This window comes from Myotis daubentonii, chromosome 1, assembly GCF_963259705.1.
Source record: "Myotis daubentonii chromosome 1, mMyoDau2.1, whole genome shotgun sequence".
Lineage (NCBI taxonomy): Eukaryota > Metazoa > Chordata > Mammalia > Chiroptera > Vespertilionidae > Myotis > Myotis daubentonii.
The window spans coordinates 34,883,343-34,907,363 of NC_081840.1; the positions used below are offsets into that span (position 1 = coordinate 34,883,343).

The 24,021-nt window shown below is 40.4% G+C and overlaps 3 protein-coding genes and 1 long non-coding RNA gene across 27 annotated transcripts in view; 1 reads left to right on the plus strand and 3 right to left on the minus strand.

The window, feature by feature from the left end:
• Positions 1-234, minus strand: part of KIAA0586 (KIAA0586 ortholog) — a 104,636-nt gene extending 104,402 nt beyond the window's left edge. For 7 of the 16 annotated variants that reach the window (XM_059694663.1, XM_059694639.1, XM_059694647.1 and 4 more), the window contains exon 1: positions 134-224. The gene's annotated coding sequence lies outside the window, so the exon portion shown is untranslated. Of the gene's footprint in view, positions 1-94 lie in introns of all 16 variants that reach the window. The other 9 variants (XM_059694722.1, XM_059694703.1, XM_059694712.1 and 6 more) reach the window with 6 other exon arrangements.
• An 89-nt stretch (positions 235-323) lies between these two features.
• LOC132233760 (uncharacterized) lies at positions 324-8,705 on the minus strand. Its single transcript, XR_009452714.1, has 3 exons — positions 8,105-8,705; positions 699-886; positions 324-470 (listed from the first exon to the last, which is right to left on the minus strand). It is a non-coding gene; the product is annotated as an uncharacterized LOC132233760 (long non-coding RNA).
• Positions 751-10,322, plus strand: TIMM9 (translocase of inner mitochondrial membrane 9). 6 transcript variants are annotated; one of them, XM_059694892.1, is made up of 6 exons: positions 773-879; positions 2,153-2,182; positions 3,855-3,943; positions 8,100-8,164; positions 8,699-8,794; positions 9,808-10,322. In XM_059694892.1, the coding sequence occupies exons 4-6, from the start codon at positions 8,126-8,128 to the stop codon at positions 9,940-9,942; spliced, it is 270 nt and encodes an 89-aa protein (XP_059550875.1). In that variant the 5' UTR covers positions 773-879; positions 2,153-2,182; positions 3,855-3,943; positions 8,100-8,125; the 3' UTR covers positions 9,943-10,322. The 6 variants fall into 6 exon arrangements, with proteins under 6 accessions (XP_059550885.1, XP_059550903.1, XP_059550921.1 ...); XM_059694902.1 differs by lacking the exon at positions 2,153-2,182 and having other exon boundaries at positions 751-879; XM_059694911.1 differs by lacking the exon at positions 773-879 and having other exon boundaries at positions 2,153-2,284.
• Positions 10,258-20,454, minus strand: TOMM20L (translocase of outer mitochondrial membrane 20 like). Of its 4 annotated transcripts, none has more exons than XM_059694871.1 (5): positions 18,973-20,454; positions 18,776-18,819; positions 17,657-17,738; positions 11,791-11,933; positions 10,258-10,431 (listed from the first exon to the last, which is right to left on the minus strand). In XM_059694871.1, the coding sequence occupies exons 1-5, from the start codon at positions 19,106-19,108 to the stop codon at positions 10,378-10,380; spliced, it is 459 nt and encodes a 152-aa protein (XP_059550854.1). In that variant the 5' UTR covers positions 19,109-20,454; the 3' UTR covers positions 10,258-10,377. The 4 variants fall into 4 exon arrangements, with proteins under 4 accessions (XP_059550854.1, XP_059550863.1, XP_059550846.1 ...); XM_059694880.1 differs by adding an exon at positions 17,394-17,476 and having other exon boundaries at positions 10,258-11,933; XM_059694863.1 differs by lacking the exons at positions 10,258-10,431; positions 11,791-11,933; positions 17,657-17,738 and adding an exon at positions 17,968-18,376 and having other exon boundaries at positions 18,973-19,502; positions 19,971-20,454.
• Between the last annotated feature and the right edge of the window lie 3,567 nt (positions 20,455-24,021).

Genomic DNA, 24,021 nt, shown 5'->3' on the forward strand with positions numbered 1-24,021 from the left:
GGAGGAGGGAGTCAAGCTGGTAAAACCCAAGTGCTATTTTTTTAAATTCCCCACGTAAGAAGCTTAATAGCATTATTCAGTCAATGAGTCTTACACATCCCTCCAGTTGCAAACACCGGACACCTAAACTCACGCCTCCGAGTCTCCGGAACGCCGGGCAGCCTCACAGGCACAGGTCTCATCGGACAACACCTTCAGTTGCCCGCGGGTAAACACCCACTTCCTTGTAAGCCCCCCCCCCCCCCGAGACACAACACGCATGCGCGCCTAGAACATTGTCCGAAACAGCCAACCAAAAGGCTCAATGCTCCCGGGTGCTCCTTCATCCCTTTCCGGGTGGAAACAAACGCCCAACGTAAAAGGCTTAAGACAGGTGTGGATCGTTTTAAGGCAGTACATTGCCCCAAAGGATTTAAATATTGGATAAAACCCAAGAGACTCGTTGAAGACCTGAAGCGCTCCCGAACTAACTGGTAATACCACTCGCACGCATTAGGGAATGTTTACAGAGTAGCTGCTGGAGACCGTTAGGGACGCAAAGCAAATTAGTCTTTCAAACAGTTTCGGCAGATTCGGGTTAGTTAATGGCAAGGAAATCAGGAGCAGGGAGCATTGTCTAAGGAGACAATCACAAAAATTAATTCTCAGAGGATTTCGGAGTTATAGGGTCATATCGGATTTTTTTTTTTCCTCTCAACTTCCCCTCGTTATACGAATCGGCGTCCGAGGATCTAAGGGCTATTTGACATCACCTCTCCCACGTGTTCTGCATCCAGCGGCGGCGGCACCCGCCGTGACCCCGACCCTCCGCCCCCGGACTCGACTGGCAGCGCAGTCCCCCCAGCCTCGTACTGTTGTCGGAAGCGAGCCTGTGCTTAAGTATGACCTCTTTCTCTGCCCTCGGAATCCCGGGTTCCCGGGCGGGGGGCGGCAGGCTACGCTCCGGAAAGGCGGTGGGTCTCTGAACGAGGCCGCCGCATCCTGGTGGGCTGCGGGGGGGCTGCGGAGCCGGGCAGCGGGTCCTGCTGTCCCCGAGCGGGTTTGAGACCTGCCTGACGTCCGTGTCACTGGGGTGAGGGCCGTAATTGGAGGCTCCGAGGCACATCAGACTGGGCTGCAGCAGTCGGGGTCTTGGTCTGAGACAGTGCGAGTCAGGCTGGAAGGCACCCTCGCCTTGACCTTGAGCTAACAGGCAGGAGACCCCCCTTTAACTGAACCGTCCTCCCTGGACACAAAACAGGCCCAGCACCTTTATCTGATCTGCTCGTTTTCAAGGACGCACTATTTGGACGTTCCCCTTTACGCATTACTAGAGGCTTTAGAAAAAGATGAATCAAAGCCAAACAATGTAATCTGATGTAAAAGCTAAATAACACATTTAAAAAAAATTTTTTTTTACAGTTCAGCTTTCAAAGAAGAAATCCTAGAATTAAATTGGGCCTTAGGGTCTTGGCTTTGAAGAACCTTTTAATTATTCTTTGCAAAATATTATGTCTTATTCCAGTTACATTTCCCTCTTCATTACTGGGCTCACGGGTAGTACTTGCTTGTTCACGATTTGTTTTAGGGAAAATTAAAAGATAAAGCGACAGTGTCAGAGCTTTGGAGATGATTTAATTCCCTTATTTTCTAAATGTAACTTAGATGTGAAAATAACCTTTCCCCTTTAGTCTCTAAAGTGTGACCATAAGCAGTCATTACAAGTTGAATTGGGTTGAAACCCAAGAAGTCTTCGCCCCCCTCCCCCCATCTAGTCCAGTGCTCAGAGGATTATACTTTAAGTCTTGAGGCCAACCTTTAAACCCGAAAGCAATAGACGTAATCTTTCAGAAGAGTTTTTGTGGGAGTGGTGTGGCATATAGCAAGAATTTTCTGCTCTGATTAATAAGTTGCCATTTAATCAGACAGTAACTTCCTAAACCTGCTGCAGATAATCTAAAGGAAAGGGAGATGTGGTAGAGTCCCGTTAAAGCCTATCAACCGAACAAGTTAGTTCAGATCAATTTAAACATCTGACCTATCAAATAAAAGACACGGATAGCCCTGGGACAAAAAATATGGTTCACAAGATTGTGGGGGTTTTTTATTGTTATAATATTATTAATATTTTTACTTATTTGCTATCTCTTTTGCACTCTCTCTATATACATAGATACAGTACTCTTTTGCTGAACCATTGCAAGTAAGTTGCACACATCATGACCTTTAACTCTAATTTCTTCAGCATGAATCACCTTAAGAACAATCTGTACATAGCCAGGATAAGGTTATCACACCTAAAATGGTAACATAGCCCCAGAATGTCTTTTTTTTTTTTTAATATATTTTATTGATTTTTTACAGAGAGGAAAGGAGAGAGATAGAGAGCTAGAAACATTGATGAGAGAGAAACACCGATCAGCTGCCTCCTGCACATCTCCCACTGGGGATGTGCCTGCAACCCAGGCACATGCCCTTGACCGGAATCGAACCTGGGACCTTTCAGTCCGCAGGCTGACGCTCCATCCACTGAGCCAAACCGGTTTCGGCCAGAATGTCTTTTTTAACTCAAAAATGTTTCCTTTTAATTCAGGATCCAAAGTCCACACATCATGACCCGTTAGTGTCCTAATCTAGAACAGCCCTGTACCCCTTTTCTTTATGACCTTTTTTATTGATTGATTTCAGAGAGAGAGAATCATCAATTATGAGAATCATTGATCAACTGCCTCCTGCACGCCCCCTACTGGGGATCAAGCCCACAACCCAGGCATGTGCCATGACCAGGAATTGTTACCTGATTCAATGCTGAAAACATTGAGCCACACAAGACGGGCATGACTTTTTTTTTTAAGACCTCTGGTCTTACAAATTGTCCCTTATGGTGGCTTTTCCTCATTATTCCCTCATGATCAGAGTCAGATCATCCATTTTTGGGGAGAATACCACAGAGGTGATGCTAGGTATAATCACTTGATTAAGGTGGTGACTGCCAGATCATTACAATGTAGGAGGACAGTTTTCCTTTGGTAACCTGTGGAGATGTTTCCCTGGAACCTATCACCTAGTGGTTTTATGATCAATTTGTAATCCTTGCCTGAATCACAAGAGCACCAATGGCCAGTCCAGTCATGTAAGTGCCACGTCAGTGATAGAGGCCAGAGACATCAGAGGAATCATTTGCTGTAACTTTTCACAGAATTAGAAATTTGGCTTCAGGCCTGATACAAATCTGCATATGATTCTAAAAAAGAAATGGTGGACTTCTCCTCCATCATATCCTGGTTAGTCTGTTAATTTCTTTTTAATATTCAGAAATTTCTGGGAATTGCTTGTTCTTTGATATTCACCTGGACATACTTACTACCTGGAAAGATAAGAATATTATATTTGTTTATTAATCCTTACCCAGCGATATGTTTTTATTTATTTTAGAAAGAGAGAGGAAGGGTGGGGGAGAAAGAAACAGGGATGAATTGCCCCATCCCCTCCTGTACACACCCCAACCATAGATCGAACTTGTAACCTTGTGGTGTACAGGACCATTCTCCAACCAACTGAGCCACCTGGCCAGGGCAGACTATGATGTATTTTGTAAATATATATAGTAACATATGCTAAAGACTTGTAACCTCAGAATGAGGAAACTAAATTTCACATATTGAAAAGGAAGAGGCTTTTTTCTTTCTATGTAACATTGTTAGTTTCAGATGTACAATATAATGATTCCATATCTGTATATATTGCAAAATGATCACAATAAACCTAAGGAAGAGGCTTTTTAAAAAATGACTTAGCCAGCAGAAGTTTAGATTTCTCAACTATTAGAGCTTGAGGAGGTCTCCCCAGTCATTGTAATCCCATCATTTTTTCAGATAAGAAATAAGGCCTCACTGGAGATATTCAAGCAAAAGTTGGACAACTACTTTTCCAGAACAGAAAGGAAACTCATGCATCAGAAAAGGTTTGAGCTTGATGACTGATAATATCTCCCTTTACTTTTAAGTTACCTGGTTTTATGACATATTTGTGTTTGGCAAAAAATAACATTGCTGTATCATTCCTAAAACCTAAGCCAGAGATTCTGGAACTCTTATCCCTTCCCTCCATCTCCAGGTCTCAGGAGTATAATTGAAAGGTAATTTCCTCAGCAGATGTTTGCCTCTATAATAATAAACATTTGCTGTAATATCTGGAAACTAGGACCAAATAAAAGGGCAGCCACATCGCTGCTGCTGTTTTCACTCTCAGTCATTTGCTTGGCTTGTTGGAGTTTGTCAATCAGCATAATTTATGATTAACTGCAAAAGAGAAGGCTGACTTTAGAAGACACCAGATAGCAAGTAAATTTGCAAATCAATCACCTTCAGTATTTCCTAGGAACAGTTGCCTACAGTTATGTATACCATAACCTTGATACAGATATACTTCAGAGATTGCAGGTTCAGTTCCAAACCACTGCAATAAGGGAGTCGTAATCTTTTGCTGGTGGAGGGTCTTGCCTTCAATTTGTAAAAAAAATTCAATAAAGCAAAGCACAATAAAAAGTATGTCTTTATATATGACTACAGAGAAGAGCTTTAGAGATTTAGGCAGACATAAGAAAATTGCTGACTGTTAGCTCGAGTTCAATTGTAGGTCTGGGACAATATTTGAAAAGTTTATAATTGAATGATTCTAGAGAAAAGGAAACCACAATGTTAATTTAGTGGTTTTTGAGTAAAGTATTTCTCTTTTATTTTCCAAATTCTCAAGAAATATATTACATTACTTATAATATGATAAAACTTTATTTCATTTTAAGGAGATATATATACTATTAAAAACTTTACATTAAAAGATAATGCCAAGAAGCCCTAGCTGGTTTGGCTCAGTGGATAGAGTGTCAGCCTGTGGACTGAAGGGTCCCAGGTTTGATTCCAATCAAGGGCACATGCCTGGGTTGCAGGCTCAAACCCAGTAGGCAGCCAGTCACTGATTCTCTTTCATCATTGATGTTTCTATCTCTCTCTCTCCCTTCCTCTCTGAAATCAATAAAAATATATATTTTTTTAAAAAAATATAATGCCAAGGAAATAATTATAAATAAAGAAGATTCATACCAACACCATTGAGGCATTCCATATCTATGTCTTAACAAATAACCATCTTTCGTCACCATGAGTTGTTAGGGATACTAAGGGGCAAGTAGAGGATAGTCAGCAGAGTAATACCAATCTGCTATTATTTTGTTAAGGACATATAGGTCTATTTTATGAGGGATACTTCTCTAGTTTTATGTACTGCCTTTGTCTGGTTTTGATATCAGGATAATAGTAAATTCGTTACACTTTAGACGTCTGCAGGGTCTACGGTGACACACAGTTTCATTTCTGATAATGATAGTCTTTTTAAAGAACCAACTCTGTTTTATTGATTATTGTTTTTTGCTTTTATGTTTTTATTTTGTTTAAAGTATGTTTTTATTGATTTTGAGAGAGAGAGAGAGAGAGAGATTGATGAGCTAGAACCATGGATCAGCTGCCTCCTGCACGCCCTCTACTGTGCATCGAGCTCACAACTGGGCATATGCCCTGACTGGGTATCGAACAGGCAACCTCTCAGTGCATGGAACGATACTCAACCAACTGAGCCACATTAGCCAGGGCCTATGTTTTCATTTTTATTATTTCTGTTCTATTATTTCTGTCTACATGCTTTGGATTTATTTTGCTCCTTTTCTAGGTGCTTTAGGTAGGAGTTTTGATCTTTGATTTTGAGAGGTTTCTTCTTTTCTAATGTATGAATTTAATGCTATAAATTGTTCTCTTGGCACTGATATAGCTCTGTTAACACAAATTTTGATATGTTGTATTTTCAGTTCATTCAGTTCACTGATTTTTCCCCCCCTTGAGACTTCCTCTTTGACCCATGAATTATTTAGAAATTTATTGTTTATTTTCCAGATGTTTGGAAATTTGCCTGTTCTCTTTCTGTTAATTATTTCTAGCTTGATGCATCTGTGGTCAGAGAACACACTTAGAATGATTTAAATTATTTTAAATTTGTTGAGGCTAGTTTTATGACCCAGGATATTGGTTCAGTGGGCACTTGATAAAAATGTGCCTTCTGTGGTATTGGGTGAAATGTTCTATAAGTATGGATTGTATCCTCACTAACTTATAGGATATTAAAAAAAAAAAAAAGGAGAAAAGAATAAATGCAAAAGACTGGAAGATGTATACATGGTTGGAAATACTAGAACGGAATTACCATCAATTATATTCGTTAATCAAATGAGAATGATATTTTTTTTCCATGATAATAGCACTTTGAGTTTCCTAGTTTCATGAAAAGTCATGCTTTACAGAGCCACTTCAAATAATAATGAATCAATAAGAATGACTTACACATCCAGTTTATCTTTATTGCATTGGTTATTAGGAAATTCAAGCTAAATATAATGCATAAAAATTCATTTAGTCTACAGTGTACAAGATTGTATTTGCTTCTTTCTTTACATGCTGTTTAATTTCTATTTTAAACAATCATATTTTATACAAATCTTTATGTGAGATGTTCTTCCATTTTAGAACTAGCCAGATAGAATAAATAATGTGATACATTCTTATACCTGGATTAACTAAGCCTGAGCCCTCCATTTAGGATATGTGGAAATCCCGGGAATTCAGAAAGGCTTTTGACTTCCTTATCTTCACTTCTCTGTTGCCCCCAAGTTAGATCATAAGTGTCATATGTTTAGAAGTTTCTGTTACAGTTATTGCCCTTTTTGCATTTCAGACTTCACAACTCCTATAACTTCCTTTTAAAGTATATTAGAACTCATTTGGGTTATTGATTTATAAGTTAGGATGGTGTTTGTTAACAATTAATAGTACTCTGCATTTGCATAGAGAAGGTAAAAGGATCATTAGTAGCACAGGTCAAAGTTACATTAGCAACCAATGGAATAGTTAACTTACGTACTTATAGAAGACAACAGAGATCTCTTGGTTTCCCTTAGAATCCTACTAAGGCCCTAGCTGGTTTGGCTCAGTGGATAGAGTGTCGGCCTTCGGACCAAAGGATTTCGGGTTCGATTCCAGTCAAGGGCACGTGCCTTGGTTGCAGGCTCCTCCCCAGCCTGAGCTCTGGTCAGGGCTGGTCCAGGAAGCAGCCAATCAATGTTTTTCTGTTTCTCTCACATCGATGTTTCTCTCTGTCTTTCCCTCTCTCTTCCACTCTCCCTAAAAGTCAACGGAAAAATATCCTCAGGTGAGGATTAACTAAAAAATAAAAAATAATTTTCAGATTCCTTTAAAAAAAATCCTACTAGGAATGGAACTTTAATAAAGTAGCTTTTCTGCACAGTAGCAGGGCAATTCATCTTAAAACTGGAGATTTAGCCACTCAGTGGTTAGAGTGTAGGCCCTTGGACAGAAGGGTCTCAGGTTCGATTCCCACTCAAGGGCATATACCTGGGTTGCAGATTTCTATCCCCAGCCTGTGTGGGAGGAGACCAATCAATGTGTTTCTCTCTCACATTCATCTTTCTCTCTCTCTTTTTTCTCTACCCCCCTTCCCTTCTACTCTCTCTTAAAATCAATGAAAAAAATATCCTCAGGCGAGTATTAACCAAAAAAAAAAAAAGTAACCCACTAAAGATTTAGATAGACAGGGTCTTTGGGTCCCACAGGTAATAGCATTAAAAAATCTAATTCTAAACTTTATGGTTCTGTTGTCATTAATGATGTGGGAAATTGGGGGAGTGGTGTATAATTACATACATGGTTAGAAATTGATAAAATGTGAATAATGTGGTATTTCAGGTAGACTTGTTTCAGTTCTATTTCATAAACTATTCTTGTTTTGATTACCTAACTCTTCAAGTGGCTCAGTTGGTTGAGCATTGTCCCATGTACCAAAAATTCACTGGTTCGATTCCCAAACAGGGCTTATGCCCAGGTTTTGGGCTCGGTCCCCAGTAGGGAGTATACAGGAAGCAAATGATCAAGCGATGTTTCTCACACCAATGTTTCTTTCTCCCTCTCCCTTCCTCTCTCTTTAAAATCAATAAAAAAACATTTTTTAAATAAAATATTTGTTTATAGGTTGACAAACGTTTTTTATTTTTAAATCAGGTGACTAATAAAGGTACTGAAAGAATATGGCTGCACAACTTCCAGAATCTGATCAGATAAAACAGGTAAGGTATCATAATTAAGAAAAAGGCCTTTGGCAAACAATTTAAGGCACTGTTGAATGCAACCATGTCAGTGATCTCACAAAATAATGGTTTATATTTAATTTCCAAAATTGGATATTAAATGAAGAATATTAATTTTCAGGTAATCCAGGAAAGAATATTCAATGAGAAAATCTGACTATATGTTGTAGCTCATATTACATAGATCATATTATACCCATTTAAGTTAGCAAAAGTTTGATTTCAAATATTACAGGACATTTCACCTAAAATACAAACTTCAGTTAAGTTTCAGAATATTTTTGTTTTAAAAGCCAAATATTAACCAGTGAACTTATATACCTATAGGCATACCCCTCGGACAGACAGTAATGTGGGGAAGACCTGGGGAGGGGGCCGGAGCAAGGTGGAGAGAGGGTCGTTGTTGTGGGGGAAGGGACTTCTGTAATACTTGCAACAATAAGCAAATTTTTCTAAAACACCAAATATTAACACCTTATTTATGTTTTTTAAAAACACCTTATTTGTTTATAGTTTAAAGAATTTCTTGGGACCTACAATAAACTTACAGAAACCTGCTTTTTGGACTGTGTTAAAGACTTCACAACAAGAGAAGTAAAACCTGAAGAGGTATGAAAAGTGCACCCACTGAACATTCTCTAAACTTGTGATCAGCAACTTAAATGCAATCCCCGAAGCATTTTGCTTGTTCCTAGTTATTACAGGAATTTTGCCTGCCTTTTATGCTCCGTTGCTTGGAGGAACTAAAGCAGCCAAGGACCCATAACATTGAGTTTAGTGATGACAAATTTAATATGATGATCACATTGAATCAAGGCAGACTTTTTAGAGAAGATGCCTGGGGCTTGCTGAATTATTCTTCCATTGCAAAGTCTTAGTAATTAACTTTCAATTAAGATGACCTAGCTAGAGAAACTTGACATGGCTTTTCTATCTGACCCAGAGAATTCAGGGTAACTTTGGAAAAACTAGAGCTCGAATTTGGTCGCTCATATTGCATAGACAGACTCTCAAAACCCAATCCTATTAGAAGTTATAACTGTTAATCTGCTCATCAAAACATTTATGTATTGGCTTAAAGTGACATAACTTCTTCCAGTGGAAGAATACTGAAAACATTCATGCCAAGATCTTAACTTTTAACCAGCAATGAATAAGTACTTGTTAAATAAATGACAATGTTTAATAGATGCTAAGTGTAATATTTTTACTGGAAAAAAGTAAAAGGTTGAGAATTAACTTAATATTAAGAATGGAATTTCTCATTAAAAAGGAAAAAAGTTGTACTGGGCCTACATTTTAATAATCAGAATAAGGGAATGGGAATGTAGGCTTTCAGTTAATACTAAAACACACCTGCAGAAAATCTAGTCCAGATAGCAGGGACTTACCATTGTTTTTAGTGCCTACAGACCTGTAGGTATCAAAATGTAATACCTCTTGTATTAACAGTTGAAAGCCATGGTCACCTGCTACTTAGTAATACCATTTAATTCTCAGGTATATTCAAAGAAAAGTACCTACTGGTTGGTCTTTTAGAATACATGCTTTTTTTTTTTTTTTTTTTCAAATTAGTATTTCTGTATTGCCTCTTCCATCTTCTCTCTTTATTTTATTTCTAGACCACCTGTTCAGAGCATTGCTTACAGAAATATTTAAAAATGACGCAAAGAATATCGATGAGATTTCAGGAATATCATATTCAGCAGAATGAAGCCCTGGCAGCCAAAGCAGGACTCCTTGGCCAGCCACGATAGAGACGTCCTGCAGGTGGACTTTCCCTGAAAGGCTGCCAATAGCTTTGCACTGGAAGTGAGGATTCATCTGATAGAATCCCCTGAAAGCAGTGGCCACCATGTTAACCAGCTGTCATGACTGGCAAATGGAAACCACTGGAGAAACAAAATTGCTATTTACCAGGGATAATCAAAATAGAAGGTCTTATTGTCCAATCAAAATGTAAGATGCAACATTTGTTGAGGCCTTATGATTCAGGAGCTTAGTCACTTGATTAGAAAAATAAACCATTATTTCTTCAATAGTGACTATTAATTTTAAAACAAAATCATGAATGAGATAGAAAAAATTTTTATTTCTAAAAGTTAAATAAATGGAAATATCACTGCGCAGTTGTTTATGCTATATCATAATATAGTATTCTGAATGGACTGTGGATACGTTGAAGTGTTTTTTCAATCAGGATCATCTTCCAAGTATTCCTGTTCATTCATGTCTGCCTCAAATTGCTGGTAAATACATAAAATAGTTACTAATCATTTCAATGCACAATCCTTTTCTTGCCTCTCTTCTGTGTCAGGGAGGGCATTACACATTCTTATTCTAGCTACATTTCCATATATTTTCAGGAAACAACCCATCTGAGACTAGCTTGGGAATATTTGAGTTGACTGTTAGGCTCTAGCAGCGGTTCTCAACCTGTGGGTCACGACCCCTGAAAATACATCCTGCATATCAGATATTTACATTACGATTTGTAACAGTAGCAAAATTACAGTTATGAAGTAGCAACGAAAATAATTTTATGGTTGGGGGTCACCACAACATGAGGAACTGTGTTAAAGGGTCGCGGCATTAGGAAGATTGAGAACCACTTCGAGTCTAGTGGAATGTGTTTTGTTCAGAAGCTGAGTCTAATGCGAATGATTCTGAGTCAGACCAACAATGCATAGTGTATTCTCAGCCATGTGATCAGTGTAATAAAAAGTGAACCAAAGTTAAAAGTAGTGTCTTATGGCTAAATGAGTCCTAAAATTCAAGCATTTTTAGGAAATTCTAGTTGATCCATAAGCATATCAAGCAGTTTGGTAAATGTAAGTGGACTAATATCTATTAATAATTAGCTTTTGAAAGGATTTCATTTGATATTATCAAGGTATACTTTAGAAAACACTGATTAGCCTATATGTTTAAACTTACCAACGTGATATCTATGTTTTGTCATACTAATGGAAAGTAGAAGTGTTCTGCTTTGATAATTTACTGTTTTCTATGTTACATCTAATTTTTAAGCCACTAGGACAGTGGTTCTCAACCTTTGCTGCACATTGAATCACCTGGGAATCTTTTTAAAATCCTGGTTTCTGGGCCTCATCCTCTGGAAATTCTGTTTCTTTGTTACTAATGTTGTGGCCCCACCCCATAACAAAGAAACAGAATTTCTGGAGGATGAGGCCCAGAAATCAGGATTTTAAAAAGATTCCCAGGTGATTCTAATGTGCAGCCAAGGTTGAGAACCACTGCACTAGGACATTTAAATAACAATTACCATTTAACTTAAAGGCCTCCATGGACAGTACAGTAGGTCAATAATTGTGGTATCTTTGACAGTACAACGACAAAATGTTAACAATGCTATCTTTAAAACTGAAATGCTGAAACAATTCTCAACAAAATATACAATACATTATAGTCAAAGGAACATGAAAGAATTGGCTTGTTTCACCTTAAGGCAAGAAAGGCAATAAAAAATTCAGATTTTACTCATTTAAAACTTTGGGCCAGTCACACATCTACTTTGCTATTTCTATGTATCCAAGCCCAATTTGTTTATTCTGCCCATTTCACAAAGATAAATAAGTGCTCACCTGGCAAATCAGGGGAATTTTATGTAACAGCATCTCAAATACCTTGGGAGGGAGTGTGTGTTTAAAAACCTTCAGAAGTTCCCGTGGTTGCCCACACATTGAAAGGGCATTGCTGAGATGTTCAACCCCCATTCTGTGCTCTCCTGAAACAAATTGATAAATTCAGAGCAAAATTTTAATGTTCTTCAAAGTATACATTATACAAATTACCAAGAAAGCACCAACTATTAAAACTTTAAAAGCATATCAAGATGAAGGCTGTCCTGGTCAGTGTGGCTCAGTTGCTTGTGTGTCATCCCATGCACCACAAGGTCGAAAGTTGATTCCCAGTTAGGGCACATGCCCAGGTTGTTAGCTCAATCCCCAGTAGGGGGTGTGCTGGAGACAGCCAATCAATGTTTTGCATCGATGTTTCTCTCCCTTTCTAAAATCAATAAAAACATTTTTAAAAAGATAAAGGCTATGCAAACAAGCCTATAAAGGATATAAATGTGAGAGGAAATGTTGACCTGCCAGATTCCCTGAAGTCAAGCTGAAATATGAATACCTGTAAGAGGTAGGTATTGAGGTTTTTTTTAAGGTTGTGTTCTGTTATCTTTACATGTGTGGCTGATGAAATTATAGATAAAACATGTTTTTCTGGCTAAATGATAATTTAAAAAAATCTTTGGGGAGCATTTTAAAAACAAGATTTAGTGTAATGAATAACATATTCAGGGGAAGAAATTAGATTTAAGAACTTTCATCTCTAAGTAAAGTTTTAAATTGAGTTTAGGATGATTGGCTATAAAGTAAGAATGAAAGAGTGCCTGGTACGTTGTGCCTTGTGTTGTATTATGTGCCCTTAAATCAACGCAGCAGATCCAAGCAACAGCAGCTTCCTGATCACCACACCCTCTGAGGATCAGCAGCTGTACGTGAAGCCTCCCCCCACCAGCCAGAAGAGCCACCAAAGCTGTGAACAGCACCCACCAGAGGTGCTGCTGCCAACTGAGGAGCAGCTGCTACCGCAACCGCCCGAGGAGCAACCACAGCCCAAGGAGCCACTGCCACCCAGGGAGCAGCCACTGAACGACCCAACATCTAGATATGTCAGAGATCAAACATGGGTAGACACAGAAACCCCCAAAGGAAAGAAAAGGAGGACTCGCCAGAAAAGCAGCTAAGTGAAACCGAGGCATGCAGCATGACAGAAAAAAGAATTCAGAATAAGGGTCCTAGAGTGCATAAACCGGATGGAGGAAAAAAATCAACATATACAAGAAGCAAGAAGAAACAGATGAAAAAATCAACTACTTATCCAAGAAGCAAGAAGAAACAGATGAAAAAATCAACTACTTATGCAAGAAGCAAGAAGAAACATGAAAAAATCAACTTAAGTAAGACCCAAGAAGAAATGAAGAGTGATATAGCTGCAATAAAAAACACCATTGAAAGTATCAACAGACTAGGAGAAGCGGAGGACTGAATTAGTGAATTAGAAGACAAGGAAGCAAAACACACCCAAACTGTACTGCACTTGGAGAAAAAAATTAAAAAATAGGAGGAGAGCCTAAGGGAGCTTTGGGACAACATGAAATGAAACAACATACAAATAATAGGGGTGCCAGAACAACAGAAAGAGGAACAAGGATTAGAAAACCTATTCGAAGAAATAATATCAAGAATGAAAATTTGTGAAGAGTAGAAATCAGACTTTAAGTTAGAACATGGACGCAGTCTCACTCACTCGTTTTGGGGAACTGAGGCAAAGATCAGTGAAATGATTTAAGGTTTCAAAGCTAATTAATGCCAGAATTAGTAACAGAACCTTTTTCCGAACCTTGAGACTACAGTATGCTGCCTCTCTTCTGGTGTTATGTAATAACTAGAGGCCCGGTGCACTCCGCAAGGGGGTGGTGGGGGGTCTCCCTCAGCCCGGCCTGCACCCTCCCGCAGTCTGGGAGCCCTCAGGGGATTTCTGACTGATGGCTTAGGCCCATTCCTCAGCAGTCAGACATCCTTAGCACTGCCTTGGAGACAGGAGAGGCTCCTGCCACCACCGCTGCACTGCCTGGCTTGTGACTGAGCAGAGCTCCCCCTGTGGGAGCGCACTGACCACCAGGGGGCAGCTCCTGCATTGAGCGTCTGCCCCCTGGTGATCAGTGGGCATCATAGCGACTGGTCATTCCACAGTTAAGTCAATTTGCATATTAGCTTTTATTATATAGGGTACAAGTTGAAATTTTGACATTTAATATATAACTAGTTAGGAAATAAAATATAGTCTGTAGTTAAATATATTAGATTCTTATTAATGGAAATGAATTTTCCATTTCTTGGTTGAACTACATGGTTGTATGAAAAGTGCATAATGGACAGGAAAAAAATGCTCCCCAAAGATGTATATTAAGTTTAAAATATGCCCTGGCTGGTGGGGCTCAGTTGGGCATCATCCTGTGTATGGGAAAGGTTGCTGGTTTGATTCCCAGTCAGGGCACTTGCCCAGGTTGCAGGCTCAATCCCTGGAAGGGGGCATGCAGAAGGCAGCCAATCGATGATCTGCTCTTACATCAGTGTTTCTCCCTCTCTAAAAAGTCAATAGAAATATTTTTAGGCACACATACACACCAAAAAATACATATATATATATATGAGAAAGTTATGACATAGACAAAGTAAGCCTTATCGATATGTAGATTTTAGGATTTAAGATTTTGTGTCTATAGACACCTAATTTTACATTTTCAACTTAAGAAATCCTCATTGCTGGGTTTTTTGTAACTTCTCTTAGGCATTTGAAGAAGCTATTTCTTGTTCCTGGCTGGGTAGCTCAGTTGGCCAGAGCATTGTCCCAATATACCAAGGTTGTGGGTTCAATCCCGGGTCAGGGTACATACAAGAATCAACCAATGAATACATAAATAAATGGAACAAAAAATTAATGTGTTTTTTTCTCTAAAATCAAAAGAAGCTATTTCTTAAATGAAGTACTTTGCTGTACGGTTTATTTTAAATTAATACAATTACAGCTTTATGAAAATACTTTAAGTCTAAATGTTTTTAATGTATTGAGCTTTTTTTAAAAAAAAGATATAATAGTGCCTGATCTTAAGTTGATGGAGCTAATGTGACACAAAAACAATATGATTAGTTAAGTCAACCACTAAATTCAATCAAATCATTGGTTCTATGGTCCCAAACAGACATAACCACAATTGAGATGGCTATAGAACTAGACTACCTGACAACAAAGTCATGAAAATTGGGGTTGGTACAGAGGGGAGTGGAAATAATTGAAAAAGATTACAGAAAACTGGGTGAAAGGTTATCACATTACAAACTAGTTCTCAGTGTTGGATTTATATTGTAATAACCAAGAGGTTTGCCCTAACTGGTTTGGCTCAGTGGATAGAGCGTTGGCCTGCAGACTGAAAGGGCCCAGGTTCGATTCCAGTCAAGGGCATGTACCTTGGTTGCGGGCACATCCCCAGTAGGAGGTGTGCAGGAGGCAGCTGATCGATGTTTCTAACTCTCTATTTCTCTCTGTAAAAAATCAGTAAAATATATTTTAAAAAAATAATAACCAGGAGGTTTATCAAATACTGATGCTTGGGTACCACCCCCAGAGATTCTGATTTAATTGGCTTGGGGTTTGATGGATTTAAAGAATAAGCAATCAAGTTTGAGAACTGCTTTAAAAGTAAAATACAGTAAAAGTACGTAACCCTTAAAGAGCTAATTAACCAAATTAGGGGTTCACAGAATTAATGCTATTACCTTTGAGAGGGAAAAATTTAAATACACAAATTTGCAATTATTGTTTTAATCAATTTAATATCTAACATCTCAGTCTAAATTAATACATGATAGCTCTTAAACAGTGAATAAAAATAAAATGTAAAAAATAATTGTTATTTTTTTCTTTTGGCTTAATATTCAGAATTTTCCTCTCCATATTTATTTTATATTATCCCAATTGAAAAATATTAAAGCTGAAAAGCTCTATTTTAATTGCCCCTTTATTGAGGGAGTATCCATATCTAGGGATTAATCCAGATTTTATGAAGCCCCTAGTTTATATAATTTGGGGGACCCTGTTTAAGAAAATAAAAAAAATTTGCCCTGGCCAGTTTGCCTCAGTGGGTAAGAGCATCAGCAGACCAAAGGGTCCTGGGTTTGATTCCAGGTTGCAGACTCCTCCCCAGCCGGGGCCCTGGTCAGAGCATGTGCAGGAGGCAACAAATTAATGTGTTTCTCTCACATCAATGTTTCTCTGTTTTTCCCTCTTCCACTCTCTCTAAAAATCAATGGAAAAATATCCTCGAGTGAGGATTAAAAAAGAAAATATAAAATTTTGAATACAAAATTGGTAGGACCCTTCCCAGGACCTTCAAAGAGGCCCATGCAAATGAAGGTCCTTAAAACTTACACTTCATTACTTTGTATAAAATCACTCCTCCTTCTACCATTGTCAGTTCTAATTATTCATTTTGTCATTCATATTTAACAGATATTTTTAGTTCATTTATAAACCTATCTAAAAATTAGTACTGAATAAAATACTGAAATTTTAAACTATGATTAATGTGCAATGATTTTAAGTGGCCGCAATATTTTTTTAATTTCTCAAAACCTTTACCATGTTCTTAAGCCACCGATTAGAGTTAAAATCTTTAGTATTGCTCTGAATTGTCCAGGGTCTTGACTTCCTCTTTCTCTTTATAAATCCTAGAGGATGCTATCCTCATAAATACACGTTGAAAAACAAAATCTTTTCAAAAAAGACGAAAGAAGCAAAAACAGGTACAGGTACTGTGATATGGAGGGGAATTGCTAACACTTGAAAAAAATGACATATAAGTGGGTGTAATGCTTGTTTATTGAGCATCATCATTTTTCCCTTAGATAAGGCTCAAAAAAATAGTTTTCTTTCCAGGGTTCAACACCAGAGTAAAAACATGATCATTATATATACAACTAGAGGCCCGGTGCACCAGTGGGGTGCCTCAGCCTGACCTGAGCCCTCTTGCAATCTGGGACCCCTCGGGGATGTTGGACTGCCTGCTGCTCCTGCCTGCCGCCCCTGCTCATCCTAGCCCTGATGCGCCTGCTGCAGGCTCATGCCTAGTCAGTCCATGAGCCCTCCATCTGGCGCCCATTGGTCAGCTGAGCGGCACTCCCTCACTGTGAGAGTGCACTGACCACCAGGGGGCAGCTCCTGCATTGAGCACCTGCCTCCTGGTGGTCAGTGCTTGTCATAGCAACCAGTCAACTGTGAGGTCATTTGGTTGCTTAGGCTTTTATATATATAGATATTTTATACGATACTGATACTATCTACCATCATTTTACCTGACAATATTGTGTTTTCTCTCAAATCTGGAATTGGGTGGGGATAAATTATATTTCAAAAGATAGGTCATGGATATTAAAAGCAAAGTATTCCATACAGGCATCACCACATTAGACAGGACAAGAATGGATAATCATAATGACTTTACCCAAAAAAAATAAGTATTTTATAAGAAGGCAGGAAAATGTTTATAAAGCAGTTAAAAACTTTTTTAAGTTTTGGTTCACACAAGTAACCATTTGGAAAATTCATTTACTTAAATTTTTACCTGACGATAGATGAGGTGTTCTAGCATTTGGCTTTGCTTCTCCATTGGCACTTCCAAGACTGCAACGTAGCCTGGAACACTAACTATAACACATTGGAGCTGGCAAGTGGGATGGAGTGACAATGCTGGGACAGTTTCTCTTTAAACTGAAGCACATTGACTAACACAGCTAGCTAGTTAAGTTACTTAACATACATATACTGATCAATGAATGAACAAATTATCATAAAGAACTGCTTACAAAAGAATGTTTATGCTCTTACCTCTAGATAGCCAAAGCTCTCCCATTTGTACTTGGTGCAGAAAAAGTTCTTGCAACTTTTCATTCCTTGCTGGATCCCACTGCTACGATTCACAAAATATTTAACAATGAGTAATGAATCTGAGGGATGTGCTTACTAATCAAAATTATTTAGTTTTTATTTTAAAATGCACTTCTTAAACCTAGTTTCTAAATCCAAAGTATGACAAATGCAGTTATTCTTTACACTATTTAAACCAATTTCTTAAAATGGAATTACTATTTCAGGCCATAAAAAAAAATACACGAGGGGCTGGGTGGTGGGGGGTAAAGGGGAGACATCTGTAATACTGTCAGCAATAAAATAAAATTTTAAAAAAAGGGAAAAAATACATGGCATATCCAAATTAGGCTGAGATGCTTGTACTAACTCATCCATATTTTACTTGGCTTACTAAGTACACATATCAGACATCTTACTATAATTAACTATAACAAAGATTACTTTGTATGTTGCAAAACTATTCCCTTGCCTCGGTATTAACATTGCTTGTTGATTGGGAAACAGCCTGGTGGGGAGTTGGCAGTGCCTGGTGTTGGAAGGTTGCTGTGGTTTGCTGCAGCCTGGTGTATGAAGGTGACCAGGGTCACAGGATGCCACATCATTGGAACCATGCCCAGGGCTGGTCTTTAAAGGTAAAGTGAGCACCAGGCTGGCCTGGCTCAGAGGTTGAGCATCCACCTATGAACCAGGAGGTCACGGTTTGATTCCAGTCAAGGGCACATGCCTGGGTTGTGGGCTCCATCCCCAGTAGGGGGCGTGCAGGAAGCAGCTGATCAATGATTCTCTCATCACTGATGTTTCTAGTCCTCTCTCCCTCTCTGAAATAAAAACATACTTAAAAGAAATTGTTTGAAGCAATTGTTCCTACAACGTTTATTGTATAACTGCCTTTTCATAACCCCAAATAGTTCTTCCTTCTTTTTCTTTTGTAAGCGACAATAAACACTAAGCCTGAACTCCACGTGGGCTCGGAAGTGCCAGCTCAGGAACCAGTCGAGACCCCGATCAGAGCCGGGCCCTGCACTGCGGGGAGGTTACTCACTACAACGCCACCTGGGCGTCGCCAAAGCTCTTCACCTGGGCGCCGGGTCCATCAGCCTTTGGAGGCTGGGCTCTTCTTTCTGCAAAGACAACGTGGCACGTGCTGAATGGAGTCACCCCGACGCCGGTGTGCGCCGCGCGGGCCCCTCCATAGCGCCGGCACCCCGACCCCCCCTCGCCCCCGCGGGCCCGCCCCGCCGCCCGGGCCACGCCCCCGCGGCCTTCGCACTCACTGTCCCGCAGGCGGCGCTTGAAGGCGGGGTCGCCACGCCGCTTCCAGTCGAAGTAAACGCAGTAGCCCAGGAAGGCGACGGCGCCACAGGACGCCAGGGCCGCCAAGAGGCCAAGGAGGGTGCGGATGCAGGGCATCCGGCCGCGGGCGTCCCACGAGCGGAGCGTTGGGCGCGGGCCAGCGAGCGCGGGGAGCCCGGCCGGCCGGCAGGGGGCGTCGGCGCGGCGCCCATACCGGCCTCCGGGCTTCCAGGGCGCAGGGCCACAGGTGGAAGCCTCGCACCACCTCTGCTGGCGGACAGAGGAGGCGGCCAAGGGTTCCAGAGGACCTGGGTGAGAGATCTCACCGCCACCCAGCAACAGAGCTCTGTTCAAACCTAGGTCTGTTGCACCAAATTCTGAACCCCATTTACCCAACACCCCCCCCCCCCCGCCCCTGTGCCTACGATGATACCCAATCAGGCAAATCACATTATGTCAGCAATCTGGTTAGCTGGGGAACTGGATCCACTTTAGGATTGTGTTTCCTCACCTGCAAATTTAAGTTGATGCAAAACTTTGGTCGTCATCTCCAGAACTGCTCAGGGAGCTCCTGAGCACTAGCCGTACTCCCCAACCTCAGCTCCCTTGTCACCTGAAAGGACCCAGCAGCCCAAAGTACCCAGCCACCTTAGCTCAAGAACTGGAAGAAAGGAATTTTGAAGCAAAAACATTTAGCCTAGAAAAACAAAACAAAAAAACCCGTTAATTTGCTGAGCTGACTGACCCTGACAGCTAAAGCTCCTATAGCAAACCCAACTCAGAGAACCATCATCCTTGCTATGCTTTTCTTCCTAATATTTGCCTTATTCAGCAGACACAGCAGAAAGAAGGTAAGACGTTGCCCCAAATATCAGAGTTTTTAATTTAAACTAAGCCAAAGGGAAAGGCATAAACTATGTAAGGACCTAAAAAATGAAATAGCTTATCTCTTTTGTTAGGTTATTCAGCTGCTCCTTACGGCTTAATGATATTGCTCGAGTGTGCATCGCAAGGTGCTCATCACTGCCGTGACTACAGTTGGGGCTGAGAAGCAGCCCAGGCCCTCACAGTTTGAGTTAGCAGATGTGAGTTGCATATAATTGTTTTCTTGACTGCTGTATGTTTTTTCTTCCTACGATGACTCGGTCTTATAGTTGGGAACTCGAGCTATTGTCAAAACCTGATTGTAAACACAAAAATAGAGGACAGCATTGGAATCCAGTGTTACTGGTGATCTTGGAGTTTTGGGTTCAGAATCTTAGTGATGGATTTAGCCTGGTTCCAAAGGATATTTTTCTAGGCTGACTGGTCTTATCTTCTAATAAAACCACTCTATTGCCTTTTTGCCCTTTCCCATCCATTATTTCCAACGAACTCATAGTTAATCTCTATGGTACATGGAGAGGGATGGGGCCAGGGAAACTGAAGCAAGGTGGGTGTTCAGGGAATTATTACAGCGATTAAAAATAGCCGAAACCCGTTTGGCTCAGTGGATAGAGCGTCGGCCTGCGGACTGAAAGGTCCCAGGTTCGATTCCGGCCATGGGCATGTACCTGGGTTGCGGGCACATCCCCAGTAGGAGATGTGCAGGAGGCGGCTGATCGATGTTTCTCTCTCATCGATGTTTCTAACTCTCTATCTCTCTCCCTTCCTCTCTGTAAAAAATCAATAAAATATATTTTAAAAAAATAAAATAAAATAAACAGATTACTCAAACTGAAATTGCCACAGAGACCATGTGGGAAAGTAACTGAAAAATTTTAAGGCAAGTTTCTATGGTGTGTATTTTTCTTCTCAAACATAGACACCACTCTTGCTAATTTGGTGATCAGAATTTCTAAAAAGCTTTGGTCATTTTTCAAATTGAGAAAGCATTAATAATTGTCTCCAAAGCATAGTTCTAAGCTGGATAATAGCCCTTTCTTTTAAACAGCTTTATTGGAATATAACTAATATACAATAAATTGTACATTTTTAAAGTGTACAATTTGATACATTTTGACATATGTATACATCCCTAAAACCATTCCCACAATTAAGATAGTATTCATATCCATCACCCCCAGAATTGTTTAGGCCCCTTTTTAGTCCCTTCTTCCACTCTTCCTCACCTCCTCCACCATCCCCTGCTTTCTGTCAATCTAGATTAGTTTGTACTTCCTAGATTGTATAAATGGAACCACACAATATGTACTCTTTTGTCTGGCTTCTTTCATTCAGCATAATCATTTTGAGAGCCATCAATATTGTTTTATCAGTAGTACATTTTTATTGGTAAGTAGCATTTCATTTTATGGACATACTACAATGTATTTAACCATTCATCTGTTGAGGGACATTGTTTCATGTTTTGCTATTACAAATAAAGCTGTTATAACTATTTGAATACAAGTCCTTATAAGGATAAAATATTTTCCATTCTCAACTCCTAAAGGTGAAATGGCTGCATCATATGGTAGGAGTATTTAGTTTTTAAAGAAATTGTCAAACATCTTTCCAAAATGATTAAACCATTTTGCATTACTACCAACATTATATGAGAGTTCCAGTTCCTCCATATTGTTGCCAACATTTGGTATGGTCAACCTTCTCAATTTTAGCATTTCAGTAGGCATACAGAGGATTCTCACTGTGGTTTTATCTTGTATTTTCCTAAAGGCTAATAGTGAACACCTTTTTAAAAGTCTTTATTCTTTTAGAGAAGTTTTAGGTGCAGTAGAAAGTATGGAGGGTCCCCATATACCGATCCCACACACACACCCTCCCCTACTACCAACATCACAGAGTGGCACATTTCTTGCAATCAATGAACCTGCACTGACACATCATTATCACCCAAAGTCTATAATTTACATTAGGGTTCACATTTTTTTAAAAAAATCTTCACACAAGGATATTTTTCCATTGATTTTTAGGGAGAGTAGAAGAGAGGGAGACAGAGAGAAACATCAATATGAGAGAACCACAATTGGTTGCCTCCTACAGGAGCCCCGGCCAGGACCAGGGCCCAAGTCAGGAGGAGCCTGAAACCAAGATACATGCCCTTGACCAGAATTGAACCTGGGACCCTTTGGTCGACACTCTATCCACTGAGCCAAACTGGCTAGGGCCATTAGGGTTCACTCGATGTTATGCAAATATATGACTAGAGACCTGGTGCACGAAATTCGTGCACAGCTAGGGTCCCTAGGCCTGGCCAGCGATCAGGGCCAATCGGGACCTTCCGGCTGCCAGCCTATGCCTTCCAGCTGCTGGCTGGGACTTTCCTTCCCCGGCCAGGGCCTTTCTTCATTCTGCACTGCCCCCTGATGGTCAGTGCACATCATAGCGAGTGATCAAACTCCGGGTCAAACTCCTGAGGAGACACTTTGCATATTAGCCTTTTATATATATACTAGGGGCCCGGTGCATGAAATTCGTGCACTGGGTGTGGGGCGGGGGGGAGTGTCCTTCAGCCCAGCCTGCCCCCTCTCACATACTGGGAGCCCTCAGGCATTGACCCCCATCAGCCTCCAATCGCAGGATCGGCCCCTTGCCCAGGCCTGACGCCTCTGGCCTAGGCATCCGGCCCGGGCAGCGGGGACCTGCAGTGGCAGCGTGGGGGCGCCATGATCACGCGGGCTCCGCCCCTGCCCCTGCAGGATGCCTCTGGCTGAGGCGTCCGGCCCGGGCAGCGGGGACCCACAGCTGCAGTGGCCCCGCGATCGTGGACTTCGCTTTAGGCCCAGGCAAGGGGCCCCTAGCTCCTGGGACTGCCAGCTTCGACCGTGTCCAGCTCCCATCGCTGGCTCCACCCCTACTTCCTGCTATCACTGGCCAGGGCGGCAAAGGCACCTGATTCTCCGATCATGGCTGGGGGGCAGGGCAAAGGCGGCCCCAGGGCCGCCTTTGCCCTGCCCCCCAGCTCTTAGCTCCCCCCTGGATTTCCGATCACTCAGTGGCAGGGGGCTTCTTCCTGCTTTCCCTTTCGCCTCCCTGCATTGTGCCTACGTATGCAAATTAACCGCCATCTTGTTGGCAGTTAACTGCCAATCTTAGTTGGCAGTTAATTTGCATATAGCCCTGATTAGCCAATGAAAAGGGTATCGTCGTACACCAATTACCATTTTTCTCTTTTATTAGTGTAGATAGATTTTGACCAATGTATAATTACATATACCCATCAGAATAACATTATGCATAAGTTTTACTCTGCTACATCTATCCAATCTCTCCCCCTCCCAACCCCTGACCTTTATACTGTAACCATAACTTTGCCTTTTCCAGAATGTTGTATGGAGTCTTTTCAGATTGGCGTCTTTCACTTAGTAATATGTGTTTAAGTCCCTCCATGTCTTCTCTTGACTTGATAGTTTATTTCTCTTAGTGGTAATATCCTGTTGTCTAGATGTACCAGTTTTTTCATTCACTTACTGAAGGGACATCTTGGTTGCTTCCAAGTTTTGGTAACTATGAATAAAGCTGCTGTAAACATCTGTGTGTAGGTTTTTGTGTAGACACACGTTTTCAACTCATTTCAATATATATATACTAAGGATCATGATTGCTGGATCATATTCTAAGAGTATGTTTAGTTTTGTAAAAAAATATAGCCAAACTGCCTTTCAAATTGATGTGCTTTTTGCATTCCACTAGCAGTAAGAGTTGTTCTTCCACATTCTCACCAGGACTTGGTATTACCAGTGTTTTTGAATTTTTGCATTCTAATAGGCATGTAGTGGTATGTTTTAATCTGCAATTCCCTGATGACATATGATATAGACCATCTTTTCACATACTTACTTGCCATCTGTCTATCTTGTTGGTGAAGTGTCTGTCTTTGGCCCATTTTTAAATTGTATTATTTCTTATTGTTGCATTTAGAATTTATTTTTTTTGTATATTTTGGATAATAGCATGCTATGGTCTGAATGTTTGTCTCCCCCCACCCCCAATTTCCATGATGGTATTAGGAGGGGGAGCTTTTTAGAGATGATTACATCATGAGGGTGGAGCCCTCATGATTGAGATTAGTGCCCTTTGAAAAGAGC